General features: G+C 48.4%; 1 protein-coding gene across 2 annotated transcripts in view; it reads left to right on the top strand.

The window, feature by feature from the left end:
* The window catches only part of TRIM24 (tripartite motif containing 24), a 387425-nt gene that overhangs the window by 318563 nt on the left and 42513 nt on the right, over window positions 1-26349 (top strand). For both annotated transcript variants that reach the window (XM_030214266.1, XM_030214267.1), the window contains exons 15-16: window positions 13256-13584; window positions 21309-21441. In XM_030214266.1, coding sequence (XP_030070126.1) covers window positions 13256-13584; window positions 21309-21441 — 462 coding nt within the window. The remainder of the gene's footprint in view (window positions 1-13255; window positions 13585-21308; window positions 21442-26349) is intronic.

Here is a 26349-nt window from a genome sequence, read left to right on the forward strand (position 1 = left end):
AAGCAATGCGATCTTTGATTGGGAGCCAGTGTATTTTTTCGCGGAGGGGTTTTGCGAAGATGAGGCTCGCTGCCATGTTTTGAGCGGTCTGATGTTTCTTTAAGGTTTGTTCTTTGCATCCTGCATATATTCCATTGCAGTAGTCTACATGGCTTAGTACCATTGATTGTATCCGGTTGCGAAATGTTTCCCTCGGGAAGAATTGTTTCACGCGTTTTGAGATTCCACGTTGAGTAGAATATTTTCTTTGTTGTGGATTTTACTTGACTCTCTAGTGTTAAGTTGCGATCTATTGTAACGCTGAGGATTTTCAGGCTGTCTGAGACAGGGAGGGTGTGATCTGCGGTGTTGATAGTTGTGGGGTTGTCCGTGCTGTGTTGGGATGAAAGGATGAGACAGTGCGTTTTTTCTTTGTTGAGTTTTAGTTGAAATGCATTTGCCCAAGAGTCCATGGTGTTCAAGCCGATCTTGATTTCGTTAGCGATTTCTGTCAGTATAGATCTGTAAGGAATGTATATAGTGACATTGTCTGCATAGATGAAAGGGTTGAGGCCTTGGTTGGATAAGATCTTGGCTAGTGGGGTCATCATTAGGTTGAAGAGAATCGGCGATAGCGGTGATCCTTGTGGTACTCCGCAGTCTGCTTTCCACAGTGATGATATGTTTGATTTTGATTTTACTTGATATGTTCTTGTAGTTAGGAAAACCTTGATCCAGCTAAGTATGTTGCCACCAATCCTGAACTTGTCGAGTAGTCTTATTAATATATTATGGTTTACCATGTCGAATGCACTAGAGATGTCGAATTGGAGGAGGAGGATGTTGTTGCCAATTGCTATTTCCTGCTTGAATTTGGGTAGGAGAGTAAGTAGTACTGTTTCTGTGCTGTGTAAAGGGCGAAAACCAGACTGTGATTCGTGTAATATTGAGAACTAGTAAAAAGGCCTGTTTCTGTCAGAAATGAAACGGGCGCTAGCAAGGTTTTCCTCGGAGTGTATGTTTCAGAAAGAGTGTGTGTGTCAGAGAGAGAATGAGAGAGAGAGAGACAGAGTGTGTCTGTGTGTGTGTGAGATTTGTTTTGTTTTTTGTGTGGTAGGGGGTGAGTCTGTGCATGTCAGTGGAAGACAGCAATCTGAATTCAGCACGGCCCCCCAGCAAAGTATTGCTAGCTATGTCCCTCCCTCCGAGTGTCTGTGTCGCCCTTCCTCCATGCCTTCTAGGTTCCACTATTTCATGGTGTCCCTTCCAGTTGCAAGATTCCCCCTCCCTCCTTGCCTCGCAGTTGCATGATCCTCCCTTGTGTACAGTTGCAGTGTTTTCGTGGGTCCCTTCCTCCCTCCCTCCTATCCACTGGCAGGCCCTCTCTTTCCAGCAGTTTGTGTATTCTGAGGTATTGGGGGGGGAGTAAGTGAGAGAGAGAGAGAGAGATGTTGTGGGGGGGTGGGTAGCGTGGCATAGTTGTTAGTGGGTTGTTTGTGTGAGACTGTTAGTATGGGGGACAATTAGTCCCCTTTCATGAGCCCTGTAGGGGAAGAAGGGGTGTGGGTTGGCTGATCGTATTGTTTTGTTATGTACTGTGTGAGTTGCATAAGCAGTTGTGTGCCATTTTGGCGGGGGGGGGGGGGGGTGTTGTGTGGTAGGGTAGGGTTGTTCTGTAGCTTTTGGGGGGGTGGAGTTGTGGGGGTCTGTGGGTGTGTGTGAGAGAGGGTTTTTTTTTTTTTTAAATGTTTCACTTGGGGGTTGGGGGAGGGAGTGTGTGTCTGTGAGTGTGAAAGGGAGATGCTTTCTGTTCATGGGAGTGTGTGTATGTTGGTGTGTGTGTGGGGGGGGGGGGGGTTGGCTGTGTGTAGAGTAATGCTGAGTGTCCATATTAGATGGGTTTTTTTTTTGGGGGGGGGGGGGCGGTAGGGTGTGAGTCTGTGCGTGTCAGCAATCTGAATTCAGCACGGCACTCAGGTGGGCTCTTTGTAGGCAGTTTTAGTTTTGATGAAACCGGAGGGATCCGTTGCAGGCAGGCAGTTGTTTATTTAAGAAGATGGTGTTGTGTGTGTGTGTTGGGGGGGGGGGGGGTTGGCGTGTCACTTTTACGGATCTCAGGGCGAACTGCTGAACACACAACAGGCTGAACAGGGGCCCGAGGAGACACCACAACTGCGCGAGTCCGCCCCGGGCCCTCTGTGCACTGCTCAACTGCCGCAAGCGCGCGCCTGCCATCTGTTTCTCTGGCTGTTGCGATAGGCAGTTGGAGCGCCCCTCGTCAGTGGCCCGGCTCGCGCTCTGAATGCGTCCTTGTGACCTGCTTTTACTCCTCCCTATTTGAGTGTGCCTGCTGTCTGACTCTGTTTCTCTGGCTGTTGCGATGGGCAATTTGAGCGCCCCTCGTCAGTGGCCCAGCTCACGCTCTGAATGCATCCTTGTTGTGACCTGCTGTTACTCCTCCGTATTGGATGAGTGTCAGTGCTCTGCCCTCGACGTCATCACGTGGGCGGGGCAGACACTCGTGGATGAAAAGTTATCTCTGCCACCTCACTTTTAGAACGTTGGGAAAGTGAGGCTTCATTAGAACGTTGGAGGTGTGTTTTATAGAGAGAGACTAGTAAAAAAAAAGACCCTTTTCTGACACAAATGAAACGGGCACTAGCAAGGTTTTCCTCGGAGTGTGTATGTTTGAGAGAGTATGTGTGAGAGTGACTGTGTGTGAGAGAGAGAGAGAGTGAATGTGTGTGTGTGACAGAGAGAGAGTGAGTTTGGTTGCGAGTGTGTCTGTGAGAGTGCGTGTGTGAGTGAGTGTGCGCGTGTGAGTGAGTGTGCGCGAGTGCGTATGTGAGAATGTGTGCGCGAGTGCGTATGTGAGAATGTGTGCGCGAGTGCGTATGTGAGAATGAGTGTGCGAGTGCGTATGTGAACCACAGAGAGTTTGAGAGAGTGTGTTTCACACAGATACAGTGTGTGTGAGACAGTGTGAGAGAGTATGTGTGCGATACACAGACTTTCTGTGAGAGCGAGAGTGTATGAGATCGAGAGAGTGTTTGAGAGTGACTGTGTGACACAGAGAGAGTGAATGTGATACAGTGTGAGACATAGAGTGTGTGGTAGACAGTGTATGAGTGTGAGAGAGACAATGACAGAGAGAGAGAGAGTGTGTGTGTGTGCCAGAGATACCTCCCCCCCTCTCTGTGGTCGTAGGACTCCTCCGTCTCTGGTCTCCCTCCCCCCCTCCTCTCAGGTCTCAGGACCCCCCCCCCCCTCCCTCTCAGGTCTCTGGACCCCTTCCCCTCTGGCCTCAGGGCCCCACCCCTGCTGCCCTCGCCACCACGCCCCCCCCCCCCGACGTCACAGCCACTCACCCCTCCACCCCCCCCCCCCAGGATGCCACTGCTCCCCCCCCCCCCCCCCCCCGAGGTCGCCGCCGTTCCCCCCCCCCCTCCGTCCTACGTCAGCTCAGCTGCCATTTCTGGCGGCTGGTACAAAAAAAAAAAAATTAAACCTGCAGAAATGCTTTCAAAAAGGAAGTGGGGCACCGCAGGCAGCCATCGGCTGTCAGCTCTGCATCTGCTCCTCCTCTCACTGCTCTCACGTCACTGGCCCTGGAGTAGAACCCCGGAGGAGCGCAGTGACGTGAGAGGTGGAGCGGATGCAGAGCTGGCAGCCGATGGCTGCCTGCGGTGCCCCGCTTCCTTTTTGAAAGCATTTCTGCAGGTGGAGGGTGGAGCAGTGGCTGCTGCGACCTCGGGGGGGATGGAGGAGGGAGCGGTGGCAACCTGGGGGGGGTGGAGGGGCGGCGACCTCGGGGGCGTGGCGAAAGCCTGAAACTGCGCCTCCAACGTTCCAAACGCTGCTATGTTGTGATTGGGCATTGTCGCTGGTGACGCATTCGGAAGTGGGAGACAGAAGCACAAATGCCTCAGCTTATGTCCACACAGTCAGCTTCAGAACGTTGGAGGTGCTTTTTATTATATAGGATTTGTTTATATAGTCTGTAAGTTGTTTGGCTACCATGCTTTCCATCAGTTTGACTGACAACAGGATGGATGCTACTGGTCGGTAGTTGTTGATTTCATTTGCTTTTTTCATGGTGTCTTGTGGTATCGGGGAGAGTAGAATATTGCTATTTTCCTTCGGGAAGAGACCTTGTTGAAGCATGTAGTTTAGGAGGGATGTGAGATCTGCTAAGAAACAGTCGGGCAGATTTCAATAGGTAGTTGGGGCAGGTGTCTAGTTGACAGTGAGTGTTGGCGAACCTACTGCACCGACGGTAAGGAGGGCGAAGTTTAGCCAGGTGCGGTCAGCCGGGTGTTCTCCAAGGGTTGGGTCCAGCTCGTTGAGGAAGTTTTCGATGTCAGAGTTGTCTTGGGGTAGCGTGTTGCGTAGGTTTACTATTTTTTTTGTTGAAATACTTAGCAAGTTTGTTCGCAGGTGGGGTGTCTGTATTCGATGTAGTGACCAGGTAGGTATCTAGGAGTTTGTTCACGAGTGATATAATTTCTTTGTGTCTTTTTTTTTTTTTTTTTTTTTTTTTTTGTTACATTTGTACCCCGCGCTTTCCCACTCATGGCAGGCTCAATGCGGCTTACATGGGGCAATGGAGGGTTAAGTGACTTGCCCAGAGTCACAAGGAGCTGCCTGTGCCTGAAGTGGGAATCGAACTCAGTTCCTCAGGACCAAAGTCCACCACCCTAACCACTAGGCCACTCCTCCACTCTGTAGTCTGTCCCTATTTTAGTTTTATAGTATTATCTTTTTGTCTGTCTTATTGCGTATTTGTATTTTCTTTGTGATTGTTTCCATGTGTTGAGTGTGTGTTCATTTTTGTTTTTTTCCATGCTCGTTCGAGTTTCCTGGATTGTGTTTTTAGCTTTTTTAGTTCATCGTTGAACCATGGTATCGAACTATTCTTGCGTGAAGTTCTTGTTCGTAAGGGTGCTATTTCATCTAGTATGCTTTTACATCTTTTATCCCATTCCAAGAGGTAGTATATGGATTATATTTGTGCTGTCCATTCATTGTTGTATATCAGTTGCCAGAATGTTTTCTTGTCTACATGTCCTCTTGTTGTGTATGATGTGTGTACTTGGATTTGATGTACTCCCTTCTTCTGCCAGTGTAGGGATAGGTTTAGTTTGTAATGATCAGACCAGGGTGTTTCTGTCCATTTAATATCTGTTATTGTTAAGTTCTGCTCTGTTGAAAGTTTGTGTGAGATGAGATCAAGTGCGTGCCCTTTGACGTGGGTTGCTTTCATTCGTGGCCTTTTGAGATCCCATAGGTGGAAGAATTCCTTACATTCTCGTGCGTTGGTTGAGTTTGGGTCTTCTAAGTGAAGGTTGATGTCTCCTAGTACTAGTACATTGGAGTTGGTTACACATGTGTTTGAAATGAAGTCCATGAAGCTAGTCTGGCCTTTGTTCTAATTACTTGGAGGTCTGTAAAACGATACACAGTTCAAGTAATCGCGTAGGGTTTTGTTGTGGATTCTGATTGAGGCAATTTCAAGTTGGGGTGTCATGGACTCTGCAGTGGTTTCGGTGGTAAAGTGGGATCAGTAGATTAGTGCTATGCCGCCTCCTCTTTTTTATTTTCTGGTCCAGTGTGTGATTTTGTATCCTGGAGGGCACAGGTCTAGGATTATGGGGTCTTTTGGGTTGTGGATCCAGGTTTCATTGATGAAGAGTAGGTCAAGGTCTTTTGCCATGATCCAGTCTGTTAGAATTGCTGTTTTATTTACTGCGGATCTGGCATTGATATAACCCACTTGGATTGTTTGGAATGGGTTTTCTGCGGTTGGTATTGTGTGGACCTTTATTAGTTGTCGTTTTTTTGTTGGGGTGAGTTTGTTTGGACCCTTTTTTGCATTCTGTATTGATTGTCCATGTATTGGTGTTCTTCCTTTGTTTAGGTTGTTGTCTGTTTCATGAGGTGTGGTGTTCCTGATCACTCTTTGATGATTATACAAAATGTATATGATGTTACTGTTTGCAAGAGGGGTGGTTAGTGTAAAGTGGATCAGTGATAAGGAGTAGATTATTAGGAGTAATTTGAAGGTATTCATTTTTCTCCGAGGACAAGCAGGCTGCTTGTTCTCATGACTGGGTTGACGTCCATGGCAGCCCCCACCAACCGGAACAAAAACTTTGCGGGCGGTCCCGCACACAGGGCACGCCCACAGCGCATGCGCGGCCATCTTCCCGCCTGTGCGCGACCGTTCCCGCTCAGTCTTTTCTTTTCCGCGCTGGAGAGAGCCGTGTTCGTCTCTCTCTCTGTCAGCCCCGGAAACCGGATCGCACCTTAGACGCAAGTTTTTCATCTTCTTCGTTTGTTTTTTCTTTTGTTCTGTTTTTTCTTTTCAAAAAAAAAAAAAAAAGCTTTGTTTTACTCCCCTCATATGTTTAGCGGGGGGCGCCTCGTTGCGGCCTTGTGGCCGCGCGGTCGATTTCTTTTCGGGTGTGCTGCTTACCGCCACCATCGACGACTTTGACTTCGCCGACGCGATTTTTCCGTCGATGTCCTCGAAGGTCCCGAGTGGATTTAAGAAGTGTGGTCGGTGCGGCCGGCATATCTCGCAGACCGACACTCACGCTTGGTGCCTCCAGTGCCTTGGGCCGGAGCACGATACCAAGACGTGCACCTTGTGTCTCGGTTTACGGAAACGGACACAGGTGGCGAGGCAAGTTCTGCGGGACCGTCTTTTTGGAACTTGCACCGGCCCCTCGACGACGCCACCGAGGACTCGGTGCCTCGAAGTCGAGCCGGGCCCGGTTGAGGTCTGAGCTACAGGAGCTCATGTCCAACACCGAGGAAGAGGCCTCGTGGGGGGGAGGAGGAGGACCCCAGATATTTCTCCTCAGAGGAGTCTGTGGGCCTTCCCTCCGACCCCACTCCTTCACCGGATAGGAAGCTCTCGCCACCTGAGAGCCTCTCCTTTGCCTCCTTTGTCAGGGATATGTCTATCTGCATTCCCTTTACCGTGGTCTCTCTGGATGAGCCGAGGGCCGAGATGCTCGAGGTCCTCAACTATCCATCACCACCTAGAGAGTCCTCCACGGTACCGTTGCACAATGTCCTCAAAGAGACACTGCTTCGGAACTGGTTGAGACCTTTATCTAATCCCACCATCCCCAAGAAAGCGGAGTCCCAATACAGGATCCACTCAGACCCAGATTTAATGCGGCCCGAATTGCCTCATGACTCGGCGGTCGTGGACTCTGCTCTCAAGAGGGCAAGGAGTTCAAGGGATACCGCTTCGGCGCCCCCGGGGCGGGAGTCTCGCACTCTGGACTCGTTTGGGAGGAAGGCCTACCAATCTTCAATGCTCGTGACCCGCATCCAATCCTACCAGCTCTACACGAGCATACACATGCGGAATAATGTGAAGCAACTGGCGGACCTGGTCGACAAGCTCCCCCCGGAGCAGTCCAGGCCTTTTCAAGAGGTGGTCAGGCAGCTGAAGGCGTGCAGAAAGTTCCTGTCCAGGGGTATTTATGACACCTGTGATGTGGCATCTCGAGCTGCGGCCCAAGGTATAGTGATGCGCAGACTCTCATGGCTGCGTGCCTCTGACCTGGACAACCGCACCCAGCAGCGGCTGGCTGATGTCCCTTGCCGGGGGGATAATATTTTCGGCGAGAAGGTCGAGCAGTTGGTGGACCAACTACATCAGCGGGAAACCGCCCTCGACAAGCTCTCCCACCGAGCGCCTTCAGCATCCACCTCTGCAGGTGGACGTTTTTCCCGGGCCCGGCAGGCGGCGCCCTACGCCTACAACAAGCGTAGGTACACCCAGTCGGCCCGAAGGCCTCATCAGGCACAGGGACAGTCCCAGCGCGCTCGTTCCCGTCAACACCGTGTTCGCCTAAGCAGCCCCCTGTGCCTCCACAGCAAAAACCGGGGACGGGTTTTTGACTGGATCCATGGGAACATAGCCGCCATCAAAGTGTCCGTTCCGGACGATCTGCCAGTCGGGGGGAGGTTGAAAGTTTTTCACCAAAGGTGGCCTCTAATAACCTCCGACCAGTGGGTTCTCCAAATAGTGCGGTGCGGATACGCCCTGAATTTGGCCTCCACTCCACCAAATTGTCCTCCGGGAGCCCAATCCTTCAGCTCCCATCACAAGCAGGTACTTGCAGAGGAACTCTCCGCCCTTCTCAGCGCCAATGCGGTCGAGCCCATGCCACCCGGACAGGAAGGGCAGGGATTCTATTCCAGGTACTTCCTTGTGGAAAAGAAAACGGGGGAAGCGCCCCATCCTAGACCTGAAAGGCCTGAACAAATACCTGGTCAAAGAGAAGTTCAGGATGCTTTCCTTGGGCACCCTTCTACCAATGATTCAGAAAGACGATTGGCTATGTTCCCTGGATTTAAAGGACGCATACACTCACATCCCGATACTGCAAGCTCACAGACAGTATCTCAGATTCCGTTTGGGAACACGGCACTTTCAGTACTGTGTGCTGCCCTTTGGGCTCGCCTCTGCGCCACGAGTGTTCACAAAGTGCCTCGTGGTGGTGGCGGCGTACTTGCGCAAGCTGGGAGTGCACGTGTTCCCGTACCTCGACGATTGGCTGGTCAAGAACACCTCAGAGGCAGGAGCCCTTCGGTCCATGCAGTGCACTATCCACCTTCTGGAGCTGCTGGGGTTTGTGCTAAATTACCCGAAGTCCCATCTCCAGCCAGTCCAGTCTCTGGAATTCATAGGAGCGCTGCTGAATTCTCAGATGGCTCAGGCCTTTCTTCCCAAAGCAAGGGCGCAGAACCTTCTGTCTCTTGCTTCCCAGACCAGAGCGTCTCAGCAGGTCACGGCTCGGCACATGTTGAGACTCCTGGGTCACATGGCCTCCACAGTTCATGTGACTCCCATGGCTCGCCTTCACATGAGACCTGCTCAATGGACCCTAGCTTCCCAGTGGTGTCAAGCCACCGGGAATCTAAAAGATGTCATCCGCCTCTCCATCAGTTGCCGCAATTCACTGCACTGGTGGACCAATTTGACCCTGGGACGTCCATTCCAAATTCCGCAGCCCACGAAAGTGCTGACGACGGATGCATCTCGCCTGGGGTGGGGAGCTCATGTCGATGGGCTTCACACCCAGGGACTGTGGTCTCTCCAGGAACAGGATCTTCAGATCAACCTCCTGGAGCTCCGAGCGGTCTGGAACGCACTGAAGGCCTTCAGAGATCGGCTGTCCTGTCAAATTATCCAAATTCGGACAGACAATCAGGTTGCAATGTATTACATCAACAAGCGGGGGGGGCACCGGATCTCGCCCCCTGTGTCAGGAAGCCGTCGGGATGTGGCGTTGGGCCTGCCAGTTCGGCATGCTTCTTCAAGCCACATACCTGGCAGGTGTAAACAACAGTCTGGCCGACAGACTGAGCAGAGTCATGCAACCGCACGAGTGGTCGCTTCATTCCAGAGTGGTACGCAAGATCTTCCGAGAGTGGGGCACTCCCTCGGTGGACCTTTTCGCCTCTCTGACCAACCACAAGCTGCCTCTGTTCTGTTCCAGACTACAGTCACACGGCAGGCTACATCGGATGCCTTTCTCCTCCATTGGGGGACTGGCCTCCTGTATGCTTATCCTCCCATACCTTTGGTGGGGAAGACCTTACTGAAGCTCAAGCAAGACCACGGCACCATGATTCTGATAGCGCCCTTTTGGCCCCGTCAGATCTGGTTCCCTCTACTTCTGGAGTTGTCCTCCGAAGAACCGTGGAGATTGGAGTGTTTTCCGACTCTCATTTCGCAGAACGACGGAGCGCTTCTGCACCCCAACCTTCAGTCTCTGGCTCTCACGGCCTGGATGTTGAGGGCGTAGACTTTGCTTCGTTGGGTCTGTCGGAGGGTGTCTCCCGCGTCTTGCTTGCATCTAGGAAGGATTCCACTAAAAAGAGTTACTTTTTCAAGTGGAGGAAGTTTGTCGTTTGGTGTGAGAGCAAGGCCCTAGAACCTCGTTCTTGTCCTACACAGAACCTGCTTGAATACCTTCTGCACTTATCAGAGTCTGGCCTCAAGACCAACTCAGTAAGGAATCACCTTAGTGCGATTAGTTCTTACCATCATCGTGTAGAGGGTAAAGCCATCTCTGGAGAGCCTTTAGTCGTCCGATTTATGAGAGGCTTGCTCTTGTCAAGGCCCCCTGCAGTGTCATGGGATCTCAACGTAGTCCTCACCCAGCTGATGAAACCTCCTTTTGAGCCACTGAATTCCTGCCATCTGAAGTACTTGACCTGGAAGGTCATTTTCTTGGTGGCAGTTACTTCAGCTCGTAGAGTCAGTGAGCTTCAAGCCCTGGTAGCTCATGCTCCTTATACAAAATTTCATCTTAATAGGGTAGTACTCCGCACTCACCCCAAGTTTCTGCCAAAGGTGGTGTCGGAGTTCCATCTTAACCAGTCAATTGTCTTGCCAACATTCTTTCCCAGACCGCATACCCGCCCTGCTGAACGTCAGTTGCACACATTGGACTGCAAGCGAGCTTTGGCCTTCTATCTGGAGCGGACACAGCCCCACAGACAGTCCGCCCAATTGTTTATTTCCTTCGACCCCAATAGGAAGGGGGTCGCTGTCGGGGAAAAGCACCATCTCCAATTGGCTAGCAGATTGCATTTCCTTCACTTACGCCCAGGCTGGGCTGACTCTTGAGGGTCATGTCACGGCTCATAGTGTCAGAGCCATGGCAGCATCAGTGGCCCACTTGGTCAGCCACTATTGAAGAGGTTTGCAAAGCTGCAACGCGGTCATCTGTCCACACATTCACATCTCATTACTGCCTGCAGCAGGATACCCGACGCGACAGTCGGTTCGGGCCATCGGTGCTGCAGAATCTGTTTGGGGTTTAAATCCAACTCCACCCTCCAGGACCCGAATTTATTCTGGTCAGGCTGCACTCTTAGTTAGTTGTTCTTCGTAGATCAATTTCTGTTATACCCTCGCCGTTGCGAGGTTCAATTGACCTGGGTTCTTGTTTTGAGTGAGCCTGAGAGCTAGGGATACCCCAGTCGTGAGAACAAGCAGCCTGCTTGTCCTCGGAGAAAGCGAATGATACATACCTGTAGCAGGTGTTCTCCGAGGGCAGCAGGCTGATTGTTCTCACCTACCCTCCCTCCTCCCCTTTGGAGTTGCGTTTTACTCATTAATTTGCTTGTCATTCAACTGAGCGGGAACGGTCGCGCACAGGCGGGAAGACGGCCGCGCATGTGCGGTGGGTGTACCCTGCGTGCGGGACCGCCCGCAAAGTTTTTGTTTTGGTTGGTGGGGGCTGCCGTGGACGTCAACCCAGTCGTGAGAACAATCAGCCTGCTGTCCTCGGAGAACACCTGCTACAGGTATGTATCATTCGCTTGGTTTCTGTTCACTGTGGGCTAGTAGTGGGGCTGTTTCTGATGACTGGATGCACGGGTATAATAAGTACATAAGTAATGCCATACTGGGAAAAGACCAAGGGTCCATCGAGCCCAGCATCTTGTCCACGACAGCGGCCAATCCAGGCCAAGGACAATTGGCAAGCTTCCCTGGAATATTTGTTCTTTGGAGTGAGTCTGGTGTTCTGATCTTGCGTGTTACTTCAGCTTGCCTTCCTAGCTGTTGAGGTCAGTGCTGGATTAGGTTTCAAAGATGGGTTAATGAGCAGAGGTGGGTGGGAGGGAGAAGAGTCCTTCAATCTATCTCTTAGCAGCTTTAGGTTTCCTCCCTCCTTATCCAGAGAGTTTTCAGGGTTACTGTTACTGGCTTTGGCTGGAGGTGGAGTGGAGGGGGGAACTTCAGAGCTCTTTCAGGCAGTTAGCAGGGGGGTGTCACACATGTAACCCAAAGAGCTCAAGTTGGAAGATTCCAACTTCATAACACCTTCACGGAATTAGCAGGGATGTTTCATACATGCAACACAAAGAATTCAGGTTGAGAGACTCCTTCTCACTCTGAACCTGCTTCAAGGTCTCTGATCAGTTTTGCAACAGGCACGTTGTTAGTTTCAGTTCAGTTTTGTTACAGAGGTTTTGCTCTTGGTCAGGAAGGTATTTGAATGACAATAGGAAGGTACTTGACTTAATTACTCTTTGGAATGTGATTGGCAGGGATACTGGCTCTTAGACATTGGTTTTAAACTTCCATAGAATCCTCTGCTTTTCCCCAGCCAGCTTCCCAATAAATGTGCTACACAGTCCCAAGCCTAGCTTTCCCTAGCTAAAATCTCTCCTGTGTACGGACCTCCATTAATATCCAGACCTAACACAAGCAGGGTTTTTCGATTCAACTTCCTACTGGTTTGATCAGGCCACACAGATCTGCCTCATACAGCTCAACCCTCCTGGTTTGGTCAGATGCAGCGCAGAAGGATCTCACAAGGCATGCCCGTCCTACTAAGATAACCCTGCCATTATTCAGTCTCTGCCCTGGTTGTTTGCTATAAAGTATTAGTCTGGGACATCAGCAGACACCCGAAGCCTCTGCCGTGTCCCTCACTGCCAAGCACTCGCTCTTTACTCACGATCAGCTGCTCGGGTGTGCACAGGGACTCTGGCTGCTCCTGGAGTGGACGCAGGCCGCTCCCACTGCGGCCATCGTGAGCGGCGTGGAACCATGGAGACTGGCCACGTGCTGGCCAGGTCCTCGCGTCACGCTTCGAGGTTGCCGTTTTGTTTGCTCCTCTCATCTGCCCTCCTGGCTCTGCAGCTGCGTGCGCGGCGCTCCCCACTCTCCACCTCTCCCTGCAGCCACGGGCAGCTGGCCAGTCGGCACTCCTCTCGTTGTGCAGCGTAGGCAGGGGGGCTGCTGCCGAGCCGGCGATGCCGGGGTGTGGGTGGGCGCCAATGTCCGGTCCTGGATTGCGCCGCTATTCCGAGGCTGGGATGAAGCCGCGGTCGGCACTGAAAGCCGACCCATCAGGAGAGGATGCCCGTGGGATGCACGCGAGGCATTCCGGGTTCGGCAGCGCCTTCCCTCCAGTTCCCAGGTGAGCCCGTCTCGTTCTCAGCCATATCCCAACCGGGGTCCCCGTAGCCAGCAGCTCCCGTGGACCTCTAGTCGGCAGCCATCTTGATCATAGATGTATGGAAAGAGACCTAACTGTTGAACAAGGGTTGCAAAAGGGGCAAGGGAACATGTTAGTGTGGGAGACTAAAGAGAGTATCAGAAAAGGAAACCTAAAAAATGTACAGAGACAAATGAGAATGAAACCAGTTAATATATGCTAGCTAACACCACAATACAAAACATATTTATTTTAGTATTAATTTTACAATTTTCATGTTTGTCTTTCAGACTGACTTTTCAAGAAGCATCCTTACTTCTATGCTCATAGACACCAATAACAACTCATCTAGAGCAGAAGGTGCTTTCAGAGCAGATGCTCCAGACAGCACTGGTGACCAACCAGGAATTTTCCAGAAAAGTAGCTTCAGTGGAAAACCAGCATGGATGGGAATACCTCAGATAGCACCTCATGATATTTTAGAGAGTGGGAAGGAAGATGATCCCAATGAGGACTGGTGTGCAGTGTGTCAGAATGGAGGCGAGCTCCTGTGTTGTGAGAAGTGCCCCAAAGTTTTCCATTTATCTTGTCATGTTCCCACTCTTATAAACTTTCCAAGGTACCATTCTACTCTGTTAATGTCATATTACAGGAAAACCCACTAGTATGATAAGAGGAGAGACTAAGCATAGTTGCTTACCTGTAACAAGTGTTCTCTGTGATCTTCAGGATAGTGCAGACACACCTGGTAGCTCTTCTTCACAGGCTACCTGCCCATACACGCTCTCCCTAGCTTGATGAAAAGGTCATCAATAGCCAGTCAAGATCACGGAGTCCCCCTTCCCACTCAAAGTACGTCATTCAGTTCCAGAGTTCCATGTATAGCCAGCAAGAGAAGCAGAGAAAGAAGGAGGAGGTGAAAGTTCCTGACGTAGATTGCCCCAGAAAGAGGCAGGAGGTTGTCCTCTGTGCCGGTCCTTGTTGATGGCTTTTTTGAGGGGACAGAGGGTGGGAAGGTATCTGCATTATCCTGAAGATCACAGAGAACACCTGTTACAGGTAAGCAACAATGCTTTGTCTGTGTGCAGGATAATGCAAACACACCTGGTGACTCAGGGTTACAGGTTTAGTAATTGAGTGTGGTGCAACCCAGAGTGCAGAACAGAGAGGGTGGAGGAGATGCTGATTAAGAGAATACATTTTGCAAGATGGCCTGTCCAAATTGGGCATCTGTCTTTGCAATGGTGAGTAAAAGTATGTGGTGTGGACCATGTAGCCGCCTTGCAAATGACCAGTAAAGGAACTCCTCTCAAGTGTGCTGTAGAAGTAGCAATTGCCCTCATTGACTGTGCTCTTACTCTGGATGGAGGAGGAAGGCCGAGTTGTTGGTAACAAGAGAATACAGTCAGCAATCCAAAGTAGCTTTAGAAACAGGTAATCCAAGGTCCTTTTCATGATATGAAAGGAAAAGCTGAGATGTATGTCTATGCTGGTTCATTATGTGAAGATAGAAGAGCTCTCCTGCACTCCAAAGTATGGAGTGATGCTTCTGCAGTGGATGAGTGTGGTTTAGGAAAAAAGACAGGAAGGACAATGTCTTGATTAAAGTGGAAGGAAGACACTATCTTTGGTAAAAACTTAGGGTGAGGCCAAAGAATGACCTTGGTGGGAAAATGTGTAAATGGAGGATAATGCACCAAGGCCTGTATCTCGTTAATGCAGCGAGCTGATGTGACTACCACCAGGAACAAGGTCTTCCAACAGAGGTAATGCAGAGATGTAGAAACTAAAGGCTCAAATGGAGGTTGCATCAGTTGAGGTAAAACCAAATTCAAGTCCCAAGATGAAATGTATACAGGAGGATGAAGATGAACCTGACCTTTGAGAAATATGAGGATGAGACATGGAAGAAGAATGGTGAGAGTCAGCATGATGGTGTGAAACTGCTGCTAGATGACCTCTAATAGATGCTGGTTTAAGACCAGAATTAGAGAGACGGAGCAGGCATTGAAAAATAATTGAAATTAAACTAGTAAAAGGAGAATAATGATGAAACCAAATTGAAAATCTCTTCCATTTGAGGAAGTATGATTTTTGAGTAGATTGTTTGCGAGCTGCATTTAAAACACCCTGTAATATTTGGGGGGTGTGGTTGGGAAGATGTCTGTTGATTCGTCACGCTGTCAACACCAACTTGTTGAGAGGTTGCAGTGAAGGAGGTGGCCAAGAGCATCGGATGCATGCCAAGGGAGTTGGGGCTGTCCACAGAGAGTTTGAGTAGCCATGGGTACCATAGCTGTCTGTGCCACTTTGGCACTATTAGAATTACATTTGTAGAATCCTGAAGAACCTTCCTTATTTATTTATTTATTGCATTTGTATCCCACATTTTCCCACCTCTTTGCAGGCTCAGTGTGGCTTATAATACATCATGAATGGTGGAAATATATAAGAAAATTTACATTTAGTTTGACAGAAGGATCTTGGGTAACATGATAGCGATAAAACATAGTAATTTAACGAGTAAATATTTTAAGGCAGTTCTGAATATATGTATAGGAGTTCATATTTGTTGATCTTTGTGGTATACCTTGTTAAAGAGATGGGTCTTCAGTAGTTTGCGGAAATTAGTCAGTTCGTAGATCGTTTTTAAGTTGCGCGGCAGCGCATTCCAGAATTGTGCGCTCAGGTAGGGAAAGGTTGACGCATGCGTTAATTTGTATTTTAAACCTTTACAGTTGTGGAAGTGAAGATTAAGGAATGTGCAGGATGATTTTATAGCATTCCTGGGTGGTAAGCCTATTAGGTCTGACATGTAGGCTGGTGCATCTCCGTGAATGATTTTGTGAACTAGGGTGCATATCTTGAATGTGAAGCGTTCTTTGAGTGGGAGCCAGTGTAGCTTTTCTCGCAGGGGTCCGGCACTTTCATATTTTGTTTTATCAAATATGAGTCTAGCTGCAGTGTTCTGAGCTGTCTGGAGTTTCTTGATTATTTGCTCTTTGCAGCCAGCGTAGAGTGCATTGTAGTAATCTAGATGACTGAGTACCATTGATTGTACCAGGTTGCGGAAGACTGTCCTTGTGAAGAAAGGTCTTACTCTTTTTAATTTCCACATTGAGTGGAACATCTTCTTGGTTGTATTTTTCGCATGATTCTCAAGTGTTAGGTGTCGATCAATGAATTTTTAGGGTGTCCAAAATTGGAAGATTCAGTTTTGGTGTGTTAATGGTGGTGAATTTGTTCGTGTTATGTTGAGAGGTGAGTATTAGGCATTGGGTTTTTTCTGCATTGAGTTTCAGCTGAAATGTGTCTGCCCATGTGTGCACGATATGTAGACTTTGGTTGATGTCATTATCAATTTTGACATCCATGGAAGGGAAGGAAATGCATAAAAAAGCCTATGTTGCAGTTCAGTGAAAAAGCATGTGTTGCTAGGCTTTTTGTGGACAAGAGTCTGGAACAAATTTTTTGCATTTGGTGTTGAGGTCTGTTGCACACAAGGAACTGATGAGCAATTTGAGCAGACAGTGACCATTCATGAGGAGCTGCTGAGTCTGTCTGTCAGTTGATTGGAAAGACCTGGAAAGTATGAGGCATGAAGAGATGCTTGGAGTTGTAAGAGCTTGATCCAGACTCTATAGGCTTCCTGGCAGAGGGGTAGAGATCCCTTCCCCCTTCTTTGTTTGTAACCTGATTGTCCATTCACAGCAGAGTGGTCTTTCCTTTGATGTGGTGCGAGAAGGCAACTATGATGTGAAATTGAATCTCTGTGAGAGTCCACTGACCCTGAATATGGTAGTGTTTTAGGTGAACTACCCAGCCTTATAGAGATGCATCTGAGGTGAGAACCAGATCCGGAGGGGTTGGAGAATAAGGTTGTCCTTTGTCGAAATTGAACGTGTCGAGCCATCACCTGAAAACGTTTTTGATTTGTGAGGTCAATGCAATTTTGCTTGTCAGTTTTTGTTCAAACTGAACCAATTGAGCTTTGAGGCCCCATTGGATGGGCCACATTCTGAGTTTTGCTGTAGCGATTGTGACTCTGGTGGCTGACACGTGTCCCAGGAGTTGTAGAGGGGAATGAGCAGTACATATCTGTTCTTGCAGATGTTGATTTGAGAGATTGTGGATGGTCTGTATTCTGTCTTCAGATAGAAACACTTGATGCTGTACTGTGTCCAAAATTGCTCCAATGAACTGGAGAGTCTGAGAAAGTTCAAAGACTGATTTTTGGTAGTTGATAATGAAACCACAGTGACTGTAGTCTGGTTTTAGTGGTCTGAAGTGCTTGCAGAAGAGCCTGTTTGAAGTGGCCACAAACAAGCCAGTCATCCAAGTAGGGAAAGACAAATATTTCTTTCTGTCTCTGATAGGCTGCTACCACTGCTAGGGTTTTGGTTAATACCCTGGGGGCTGAGGAAAGACCAAAAGGTAGGACTTTGTATTGAAAATGAAGGTCTTGGTATTGAAAACGAAGATACTTCCAATGAGCAAGATGGATTGGAATATGAGTATAAGCGTCCTTTAAGTCCAGCGTTGCTAACCAGGAATTTGGAGGGATGTGAGGATGAATCATCTGTAGGGACAGCATTCTGAATTTTTCTCGTTTCACAAAGGTGTTGAGAAGTCTGAGATCAAGAATTGGTTGTAATCCTGTTTTTTTTGGAATGAGAAAATGACTGGAATAAAATCCCTGAAGTGCAGTTGACAGATCCACAAGTTCTGTTGCCTGGTTGGAGAGAAGAGACTGAATCTCTTGAAAGAGAATGGTGGTGTGAGGTATAGACATATGGGTGACAGCGGGACGGACGAACGAACGAATGGGGGAAGCTGTATGACAGTTAGGTTGTAGCTATAGTTGACTAGATTGAGAACGCATTCGTCTGTGGTAGTTTTGCCAGGCATGAACAAAGTGTTGAATCTGACTTCCTAGTGGAAGTGTGTCAAAAGCTAGGGGTGGATTTGATGGAGATGTTGTTGGAAGAGGATGGAGTCTTCCTTTCTTGTGGTCTAGATCTTTGAAAAGGTGAATGCTACTGATTCATGAATTGAGGAGTGGCCTAGTGGTTAGAGTGGTGGACTTTGGTCCTGGGGAACTGGGTTCAATTCCCACTGCAGGCACAGGGCAAGTCACTTAACCCTCCATTGCCCCAGGTACAAATAAGTACCTGTATATAATATTTAAGCCGCATTGAGCCTGCCATGAGTGGGAAAGCGCGGGGTACAAATGTAATAAAAATAAAATGAAAATATAGGTCTGAAAATGCTGCTTATAAGGAGGTTGGTGTTATCTTTTATTTTTCCTATAAGAAGAATACTATCTTTTAGAAGTGGAAGAAGCATCCGATGGAGGGTTAGAAACTTCGTTAAAAGTGGAATGGTCCTCCTTGTCCTGTGAGGCAGCATCCTTTACTTTATCGCCAAAGAGATTATCTCAAGCATAGGGCATCTGCTAGGCAATCATGCAAGTCATCCCTCAGACCTGAAGCTCACAACTAGGCTATATGACGAGCTGCAATTGAAATAGCTCCTAGACGTGAGGTAGTACCATAAAAGTCATAGACATTGGTAATAAGATGGAATGTGATTTCCTCCATTGAAGTTAAGAAGTTGGTAATAGAATCAGGAAGCAAAGTGGTGACTGACTCTAAGGTAGCGTACAGTTTAGAATGCTGATAGTGTAAAATTTTTAATTAGGGAGCTGCCATTCTGGAAGCTAGCATTGCAGCTGAGTAAACGTTTCTCCCTACCGCATCCAAAGTCTTTGGCTCTTTCCCAGGGGGATAAAGAGGATGAGACTTGAGGAATTTTGACTTATTGATGACTGCGTCAAATACCATGGAGTGGTGAGGAAGTTGAGCTTTTCATGACCAGGAGCAGATTGTACTTTATACTTTGCATCCAACCTTTTGGAAATTGATTGCTGGGAGTAGAGTTTCTGACAGATTTTAGTTTGTAGGCCTTGCAAGATAGAGTGGATAGGTCACCGGGCCAGAGTGTATATCCATTGCAGCAGTTTGTGAATGAATTTAGTATAACTAGCATCTTCAGAAGGAATCCGTTTGCTGTTGATTAGAAGATGTAGGTGGTTCTGGGTCTGTCTGAATGAAAGGTTCCTCATCTGATGAAAAAACTTTTACAGGATGTGTGGGGGGAACACTGCCAGTGTTGAGGTGGCAGCGAAGGACTTCAAGGTCGCAGAGATGGGGCTGGTGAAGGAATGTGAGGAGTTGGCAAAGGCACAGTACAATAGCGTTGTCGAATGGGCGGTTGTGGTAAGACTTTTTGTAAAAGTTGCAACAATAAAGAGCAGCATACTAAGTAGCTTATGCAGGTATATTGACCGAAGCGGTGGGTTGCACTTATGGTGTTTGAGAGCTAGGCAGTGGTTGCTGTGTAAGGTGTTTAGAGTTACTCACTTTTTTCATAGCCGGTGGCTGAGGTGCGCTGGAAGGCTAAGCCATGAACGGTGATGGTGTAGACTGTTTTGGTGAACTGGAACATGAGGAAGGTTTTATGCCCCAAGCGAATTCTGCGGAAGCTTCAGGGGCATTGTCACAGTAGACAGAGACTGCGTAACATTTTTAATGTGCTCCGCTTTAGGTGATTTTCCCTTTTGCGGTTTTGAAGCATTAGCACTGTGAATCAAAGGTTGAGAAAGCTTCCCCTGAGGGGCAGGCTCAGTGGTGCCAGCAATAAACGTACCCCAGAGGAGCCCATATTTTCCACAGCAGCTGTAACGTTTGACAATAGTGAGCCCACAGGTACCAAATTCTGGCCCAGTCTGAAGTTCCATATTTACATTTTGCAGCTCAGTTTTTCCTTTCTGATGAGAAAACAATGTTCATCGCGGTAAGTGGAAAAGAATAAACTGAGGAGAACTACATGATGTACTACACTGAGCAGGAAGAGGAACTCCAGTCCTGACTAGCTATTGATGACTTTTTCATCAAGCTAGGGAGAGCAAGTCTGGGCAAGCAGCAGCGCACGGAGAAGGGCTACCAGGTGTCTGCGTTATCCTGCCCACAGAGAATTTTTGTTTCTACCTAAGTGTATTTTGTAAAATTTCATTGTTATCCAGGTTAATCACATTATCTTTTGTTTTTTGTTTTTTTATAAAATTTCACATACAGGGACCAAATTCGTCCAACAAAACTATTAAGTTAGCATAACAGATTTGTTTCTGTTCTCATGATAATAGGATCTTTCTTGCATAACTGGCAACAAAATAAGGAAGAGAGAGAAAATTAAAAGAGAAATCGGTTTGTCTTTTCCCCCCCATTTCCTAAAAGCCAAGAGCATCAGTTTGTTTTTAAGCTGTTACATGTATGAGTTTGAGGGATTAAATAACACCGTTCTCACATTTAAAATCGATTACTTGTCCTATATAATAATTCTCACCTCCAACAGGATGTGCTTGGGACCGTGCCTGCCGGAAGTGGTCTGCTAGGCAGGCATGCTCTGACCTCAGTGACATCAGTGACAGACAGTTTGGCAAAGCAAAACAATCTGAGTGCTGGCCATTAGGACACAGGATTAATAGGAGAGTTTTAAAAGACTGAAGGAACCGAAAGTGTTAAATGGGGGGAGGGGGGAGTTCTGAACCACTGAAAGACATGAACATTTGGGAACAATCTGAATGCTGGCCATTAGCACACAGGGTACATAGGAGAGTTTTAAAAGACTGAAGGAACCAAAAGTGTTCGGGGGGGGGGGGGGGGGGGGGGGGGAGTTCTGAATGAATGAAAGAAATGAAAATTTACGACACAATCTGAATGCCGGGCATTTGTACACAGGGTAGATAGGACACTTTTTTTAAAAAATGAAATACGTGAAAGTATTACATCTTGGGGGAGGGGTGAGGAGGAAAGCGGTGGGGTATCCGGATACTGGGCGTTAGGGCCACGGGGGTACATAGACTTTTGAAAGCCTTAAGGAACCCAAAGTGTGGGAAGGAGGAGAAAAAGGAGGGGAGGGAACGGGGTGAGAGGCATTAGGAACAGGGGAGGGGGCCCTGTCACACACTCTCATTCTCACACACACACACTGTCACACAGACAGTCTCACTCTGTCACACACCTGCACATTCGCTCTGGCTCTCTCTCTCAAACATACACACTCCCAGGAAAACCTTGCTAGCGCCCGTTTCATTCGTTCCAGAAACGGCCTTTTTTTTACTAGTTCTACACATATTTTAGGCAGATGAATGATCTTCTGTGCCTATCTGCTACTGTTAACATACAATTCTGAAGTCTTATTGAGGTTCAGTGCCTAGAGAACAGGAAGTACTATTAATTAAGTGCCAGAAATTATACATGTATTTTCTCCCTGTTGGTTCAGAGGAGAATGGATCTGCACATTCTGCCGGGACCTGTCCAGACCAGACATTGAGTATGATTATGATGATCCTAATCGGAATGCTGAGAAAAGAAAAACAGGAAGCACTCCAAGCTTAGAACCAGTCGATCAGAAGGTAGAGTTGTTCTAGCCCCATGTTTGTGTTCCATTTAGTGAAAAAATGTTTTGGATCTTGTGATTATGATAGGTCTTATGAACCGATTTTATTAGTGGATTTTCTGTTTTCTAATCTAGTTGTTATTGCAGGTATTTTACATGAAATACTCTAAAGTAAACAGGGAAACCAGATAATAATCCAACCTAATAAAGGAGTTTGAGAAATAGTAGTTAGTTTGTGGGTGTTTTACTAAATTATGGTAAGGACTCCAACACGGAAATCCTAAAGATCCAAATAATCAAAACGGAACCTCAGAACTCCTCATAAGGAAAATACAAAAATGTATAAGCAATATCCCTATGCTTTAAGGAGTCAATTATTATCACTGGTTCCCATAAGGAGGAATAAGAGAAAAAAAACCCAGACGTAGGTTGAGATATTTTACATGCATATGTTTAGGTTGGCTGGTTGTGTTCTATTTTTAATGCTGTAAGTGGAGTGTTAACTTTTTGTTCCTTTTAACTGCATTCTCTGTTACTGAATATGTTCACAGTTGATTGGAGCAGTTTGAGAGAATGATTTGTAGATTCAGAACTTAGTGTTACAGGACATTAAATCTTTTGCAAGCTACACCTTTTTCAGGGTTTAGCAAGAAAACCAACTACTTTTTTGTGCTTTATTTTTACTTACAGTTGTAATTTGAACTTTTTTTAAGTTCCACTGGCATTGATATAGCTAAAAAAAGAAAAAAAAATCTAACAGGAGCGTGTTTGCTTTGTTTCCTGATTGATATGTAGGGACAAAGATTATTATACACAGATGAAAGTAGATTTGGATTTGTCTTTTAACTTGATATGTAAATAACTTCCATTCTCCGAGGACAAGCAGGCTGCTTGTTCTCATGATTGGGTTGTCGTCCGCAATGGCCCAGGAGACCGGCAAAATTTGTATAGCAAAACAAAGAACTGTCCGTCGTACGGGCAGAATACACCGAGCATGCGCGAACGGCTTCCCGCCCGTGACGCGAGCGTGCCCTCCTCAGTTACTTTTTTCCCGCGACTGTGGTGACACAGAGTTTTTTCGAGTTCTGTATTATCTTCGGCCCAGGAGATTGTAGCGTGTCCGTTTTTCCTTTTACCTTTCTCTTTTTGTTTAGTTTTTCTCAAAACTTAAAAAAAACAAAACGTAGTTTTAATTCCTTATTTTCTTAGTTTTCTCCTGATTATAAGTTTTCTTTCTTTTCGTCGCAGCCCTCTTTATTTACAATCGTGTCTTTTAATTTCACAGCCGCCGTTTTTCCGTCAATATCATTGAGGACACCCAGCGGCTTCAAGCATTGTACTCGGTGCAACCGAACCATCTCGGGTACCGACCCCCACTCATGGTGTCTCCAGTGCCTTGTGCCTGATTATCTGCCAGCTGCTTGTAAGCTGTGTCCTTTAATGAAAAAGCGGACCCAAGTGTCTCGGGAGGCTCAACAGGAGAAACCTTTTGCTCATCGGTCCTTCGACGTTGGCTTAGACATCGGTACCGAGGGAAGCATCGACTTCGAGAGCGCAGGTAATGGCTGCCGAACAACCACATCGCGCTGGGAGCAGCGAGGCATTGAGTGGGTCTCCACCTGTCTCGTGGCCTACTGCTATGCAGGCCCCCGGGACCGACCTTCGTCGGACCCGGCCCAGAGGAGGCGTGAGGATTCCACGTCCTCCTCTTCGGTACCGAGGAGTCTCGATGACTAGCGTCGAGCGAAGGCTAAGAAGCACCGTCATCGTTCTCCTTCCATGCGCGGTACCGAGAGCTCCGGGAAGCCGAGGAATTCGGCACCCGAAAAGCGTCGGCGCCGGGAGGACTGCTCACCCTCTATACAGGTGGTGCCGATGCGTCGGTCTTCTGGCAGCCTGGTACCAGCTCTCGAGCCCCCTCAGATTCTGCCACTGGCTCCTGCACCGGCCCTGCAACCTTTTCCGATGGAGGCTCTCAACGAGCGCATAAGGACCCTTCTTCCAGAGCTTCTGGAGGGATTGCTGCACCAGTCTACGGTGCCAGGGGTGCTTGCGCCTTCTGCATCGACTGTGGAAGCGGCATCTGGGCCTTCGCCTGTGGTGAGGTCCCCGTCCTCGGTGCCGCTTGCGGCATCGGCCACCACCCGAGTCGATTCTCCCTCGACATCGCCGCAGTCCAGGCAGGTCGACTTCTCAACATCCCCATCGAGGTTGTCGTTCCTCGACGTCGAGACAGGCTCGGGTTCTGGCTGCTCTTAGAGAGCTTTTGCTCGTGGGAGGAAGAGGAAGATCCCAGATACTTTTCTGAAGAAGAGTCTTATGGGGTTCCCTCTGATCCTACTCTGCCAGTTGAAAGAAGGTTGTCTCCACCTGAGAGTCTTTCTTTTTCCTCCTTTGTTCGGGAAATGTCTAAGGACATTCCCTTCCCTATGGAGGTTGTGGACGAGCCCAGGGACGAGATGCTCGAGGTCTTGGATTATTCTTCTCCACCTACAGAGGTTGCAACGGCTCCCTTGCATAACACACTCAGGGAAGTTCTTATGCGAAACTGGTCGTACCCTCTTTCTAATCCAGTGGTCCCCAAGAAAGCTGAGTCCCAATACAGAGTCCATGGAGAGCCTGTAATGGTGAAGTCTCAACTGCCTCACGATTCCATGGTGGTGGATTCTGCTCTCAGAAGAGTCAAGAGTACTAGGGACTATGCCTCGGCACCCCCAGGCAGAGAGTCCTAGGACCTTGGATTCTTTTGGGAGGAAAACGTATCAGGCCACTATGCGCGCAGCCAAGATTCAAACTTACCAGCTCTGCACGAGCATCCACTTGCGGAACTCGGTGAGGCAGCTGTCTAGTTTGGTTGAAGCACTTCCTCCAGAGCTCGCCGAACCTTTTGACCAGGTGGTCAGGCAGCAGAAGGCGTGTCGTAACTTTCTGGCCAGGGGTACGTACGACACTTTTGATGTGGCATCCCGAGTACTGTAGCTGCTCAAGGTATAGTGATGTGCAGACTCTCATGGCTGTATGTTTCTGACCTGGATCATAATACCCAGCAGCGAATGGCGGATGTTCCTTGCCAGGGGGATAACCTTTTTAAGAGAAAAAGTAGAGGACATGGTCGATCAGATCAAGAAGCACCATGATGCTATGGATTCTGTCTCCCGCCGGGCGTCTTCTGCTACCACCTCCTCATCTAGGAGGTTTTTTTGGAGGGAAGAGGAGTGCTCCCTAGTCCTACAATAGGCGTAGGTACACTCCTGCTTCTTGGCAGCCTGTCCAGGCTCAGTCCCAGCGTGCTTGTTCCCATCAACGGCGTGCGACTAAGGCCCCTGCAGCACCCCAGCAAAAGCAAGGGACGGGCTTTTGACTGGCTCCAGTGCAGCTTAGCCTCAGAAAAAGTATCTGTGCTGGACGACTTGACGGTCGCAGGGAGGTTGATATTTTTTCACCAGAGGTGGCCTCTCTTAACCTCTGATCGGTGGGTTCTTCAAATAGTCCGGTCAGGATACACCCTCAGTCTGGAATCCAAACCTCCGAATTGGCCACTGGGAGCTCATTCTTACAGCTCCCAGCACAAGCAGGTACTTGCAGAGGAATTCTCCGCCCTTCTAAAGGCCAATGCGGTCGAACCCATTCCACAAGGGGAAGAAGGGCTGGGATTCTATTCCAGGTACTTCCTTGTACAAAAGAAAACGGGGGGATGCGTCCCATCCTAAGGGCCCTGAACAAATTCCTAGTTCGTGAAAAGTTCAGGATGGTTTCCCGCGGCACCCTTCTTCCCATGATTCAGGAAAACGATTGGCTATGCTCTCTGGACTTAAAGGATGCCTATACCCACATCTCGATACTCCCAGCTCACAGGAAGTATCTTCAATTTCGGTTGGGAATGGCATTTTCAGTACTGTGTACTGCCCTTTGGCCTTGCGTCTGCGCCCAGGGTTTTCACAAAGTGCCTGGCAGTTATCGCAGCATCACTATGCAGACTGGGAGTGCATGTGTTCCCTTATCTCGATGATTGGCTGGTGAAGAGCACCTCGGAGGCAGGCGCTCTACAGTCCATGCGGATGACTATTCGGGTGCTAGAACTACTGGGGTTCGTGATCAATGATCCCAAGTCTTATCTGGTCCCGGTTCAAAAATTTGAGTTCATTGGAGCTCTGTTGGACACACGGACGTGCCGAGCTTATCTTCCCCGGGCAAGGGCAGGCAATCTCCTGGCCCTAGTGTCCATGGCTCGAGCGTCTCAACAGATCACAGCTCGGCAGATGTTGAGACTCTTAGGACACATGGCTTCCACAGTTCATGTAACTCCTATGGCACGCTTACATATGAGATCAGCTCAATGGACTCTAGTTCCCAGTGGTGCCAGACAACAGGGGATCTAGAGGATGTGATCCATCTCTCCACCGACTTTTGCAGTTCCCTTCAGTGGTGGACCGTTCGATCCAATTTGACCTTGGGACGTCCATTCCAAATTCCTCAGCCACAAAAAGTGTTGACGATGGATGCATCCCTTCTGGGGTGGGGAGCTCATGTAGATGGACTTCACACTCAAGGTGCCTGGTCCTTTCAGGAAAAGGGTCTTCAGGTCAACCTCCTGGAATTACGAACGATCTGGAACGCTCTAAAGGCTTTCAGAGACCAGTTGTCCAACCACATCATATTGATTCAGACAGACAATCAGGTTGCTATGTATTACACCAACAAGCAGGGGGGCACCGGATCTCGCCCTCTGTGTCAAGAAGTTGTTCAGATGTGGCTTTGAGCATGCCATCACAGCATGTTTCTCCAAGCCACGTATCTGGCAGGCGTAAACAACAGTCTGGCCGACAGGTTGAGCAGGATAATACAACCTCACGAGTGGTCGCTAAACATGGGCGTTGTCCACAAGGTCTTCCGAGCATGGGGCACCCCCTCGGTGGATCGTTTT

Source organism: Microcaecilia unicolor, chromosome 9 (genome assembly GCF_901765095.1).
Source record: "Microcaecilia unicolor chromosome 9, aMicUni1.1, whole genome shotgun sequence".
In the NCBI taxonomy this organism is placed as follows: domain Eukaryota; kingdom Metazoa; phylum Chordata; class Amphibia; order Gymnophiona; family Siphonopidae; genus Microcaecilia; species Microcaecilia unicolor.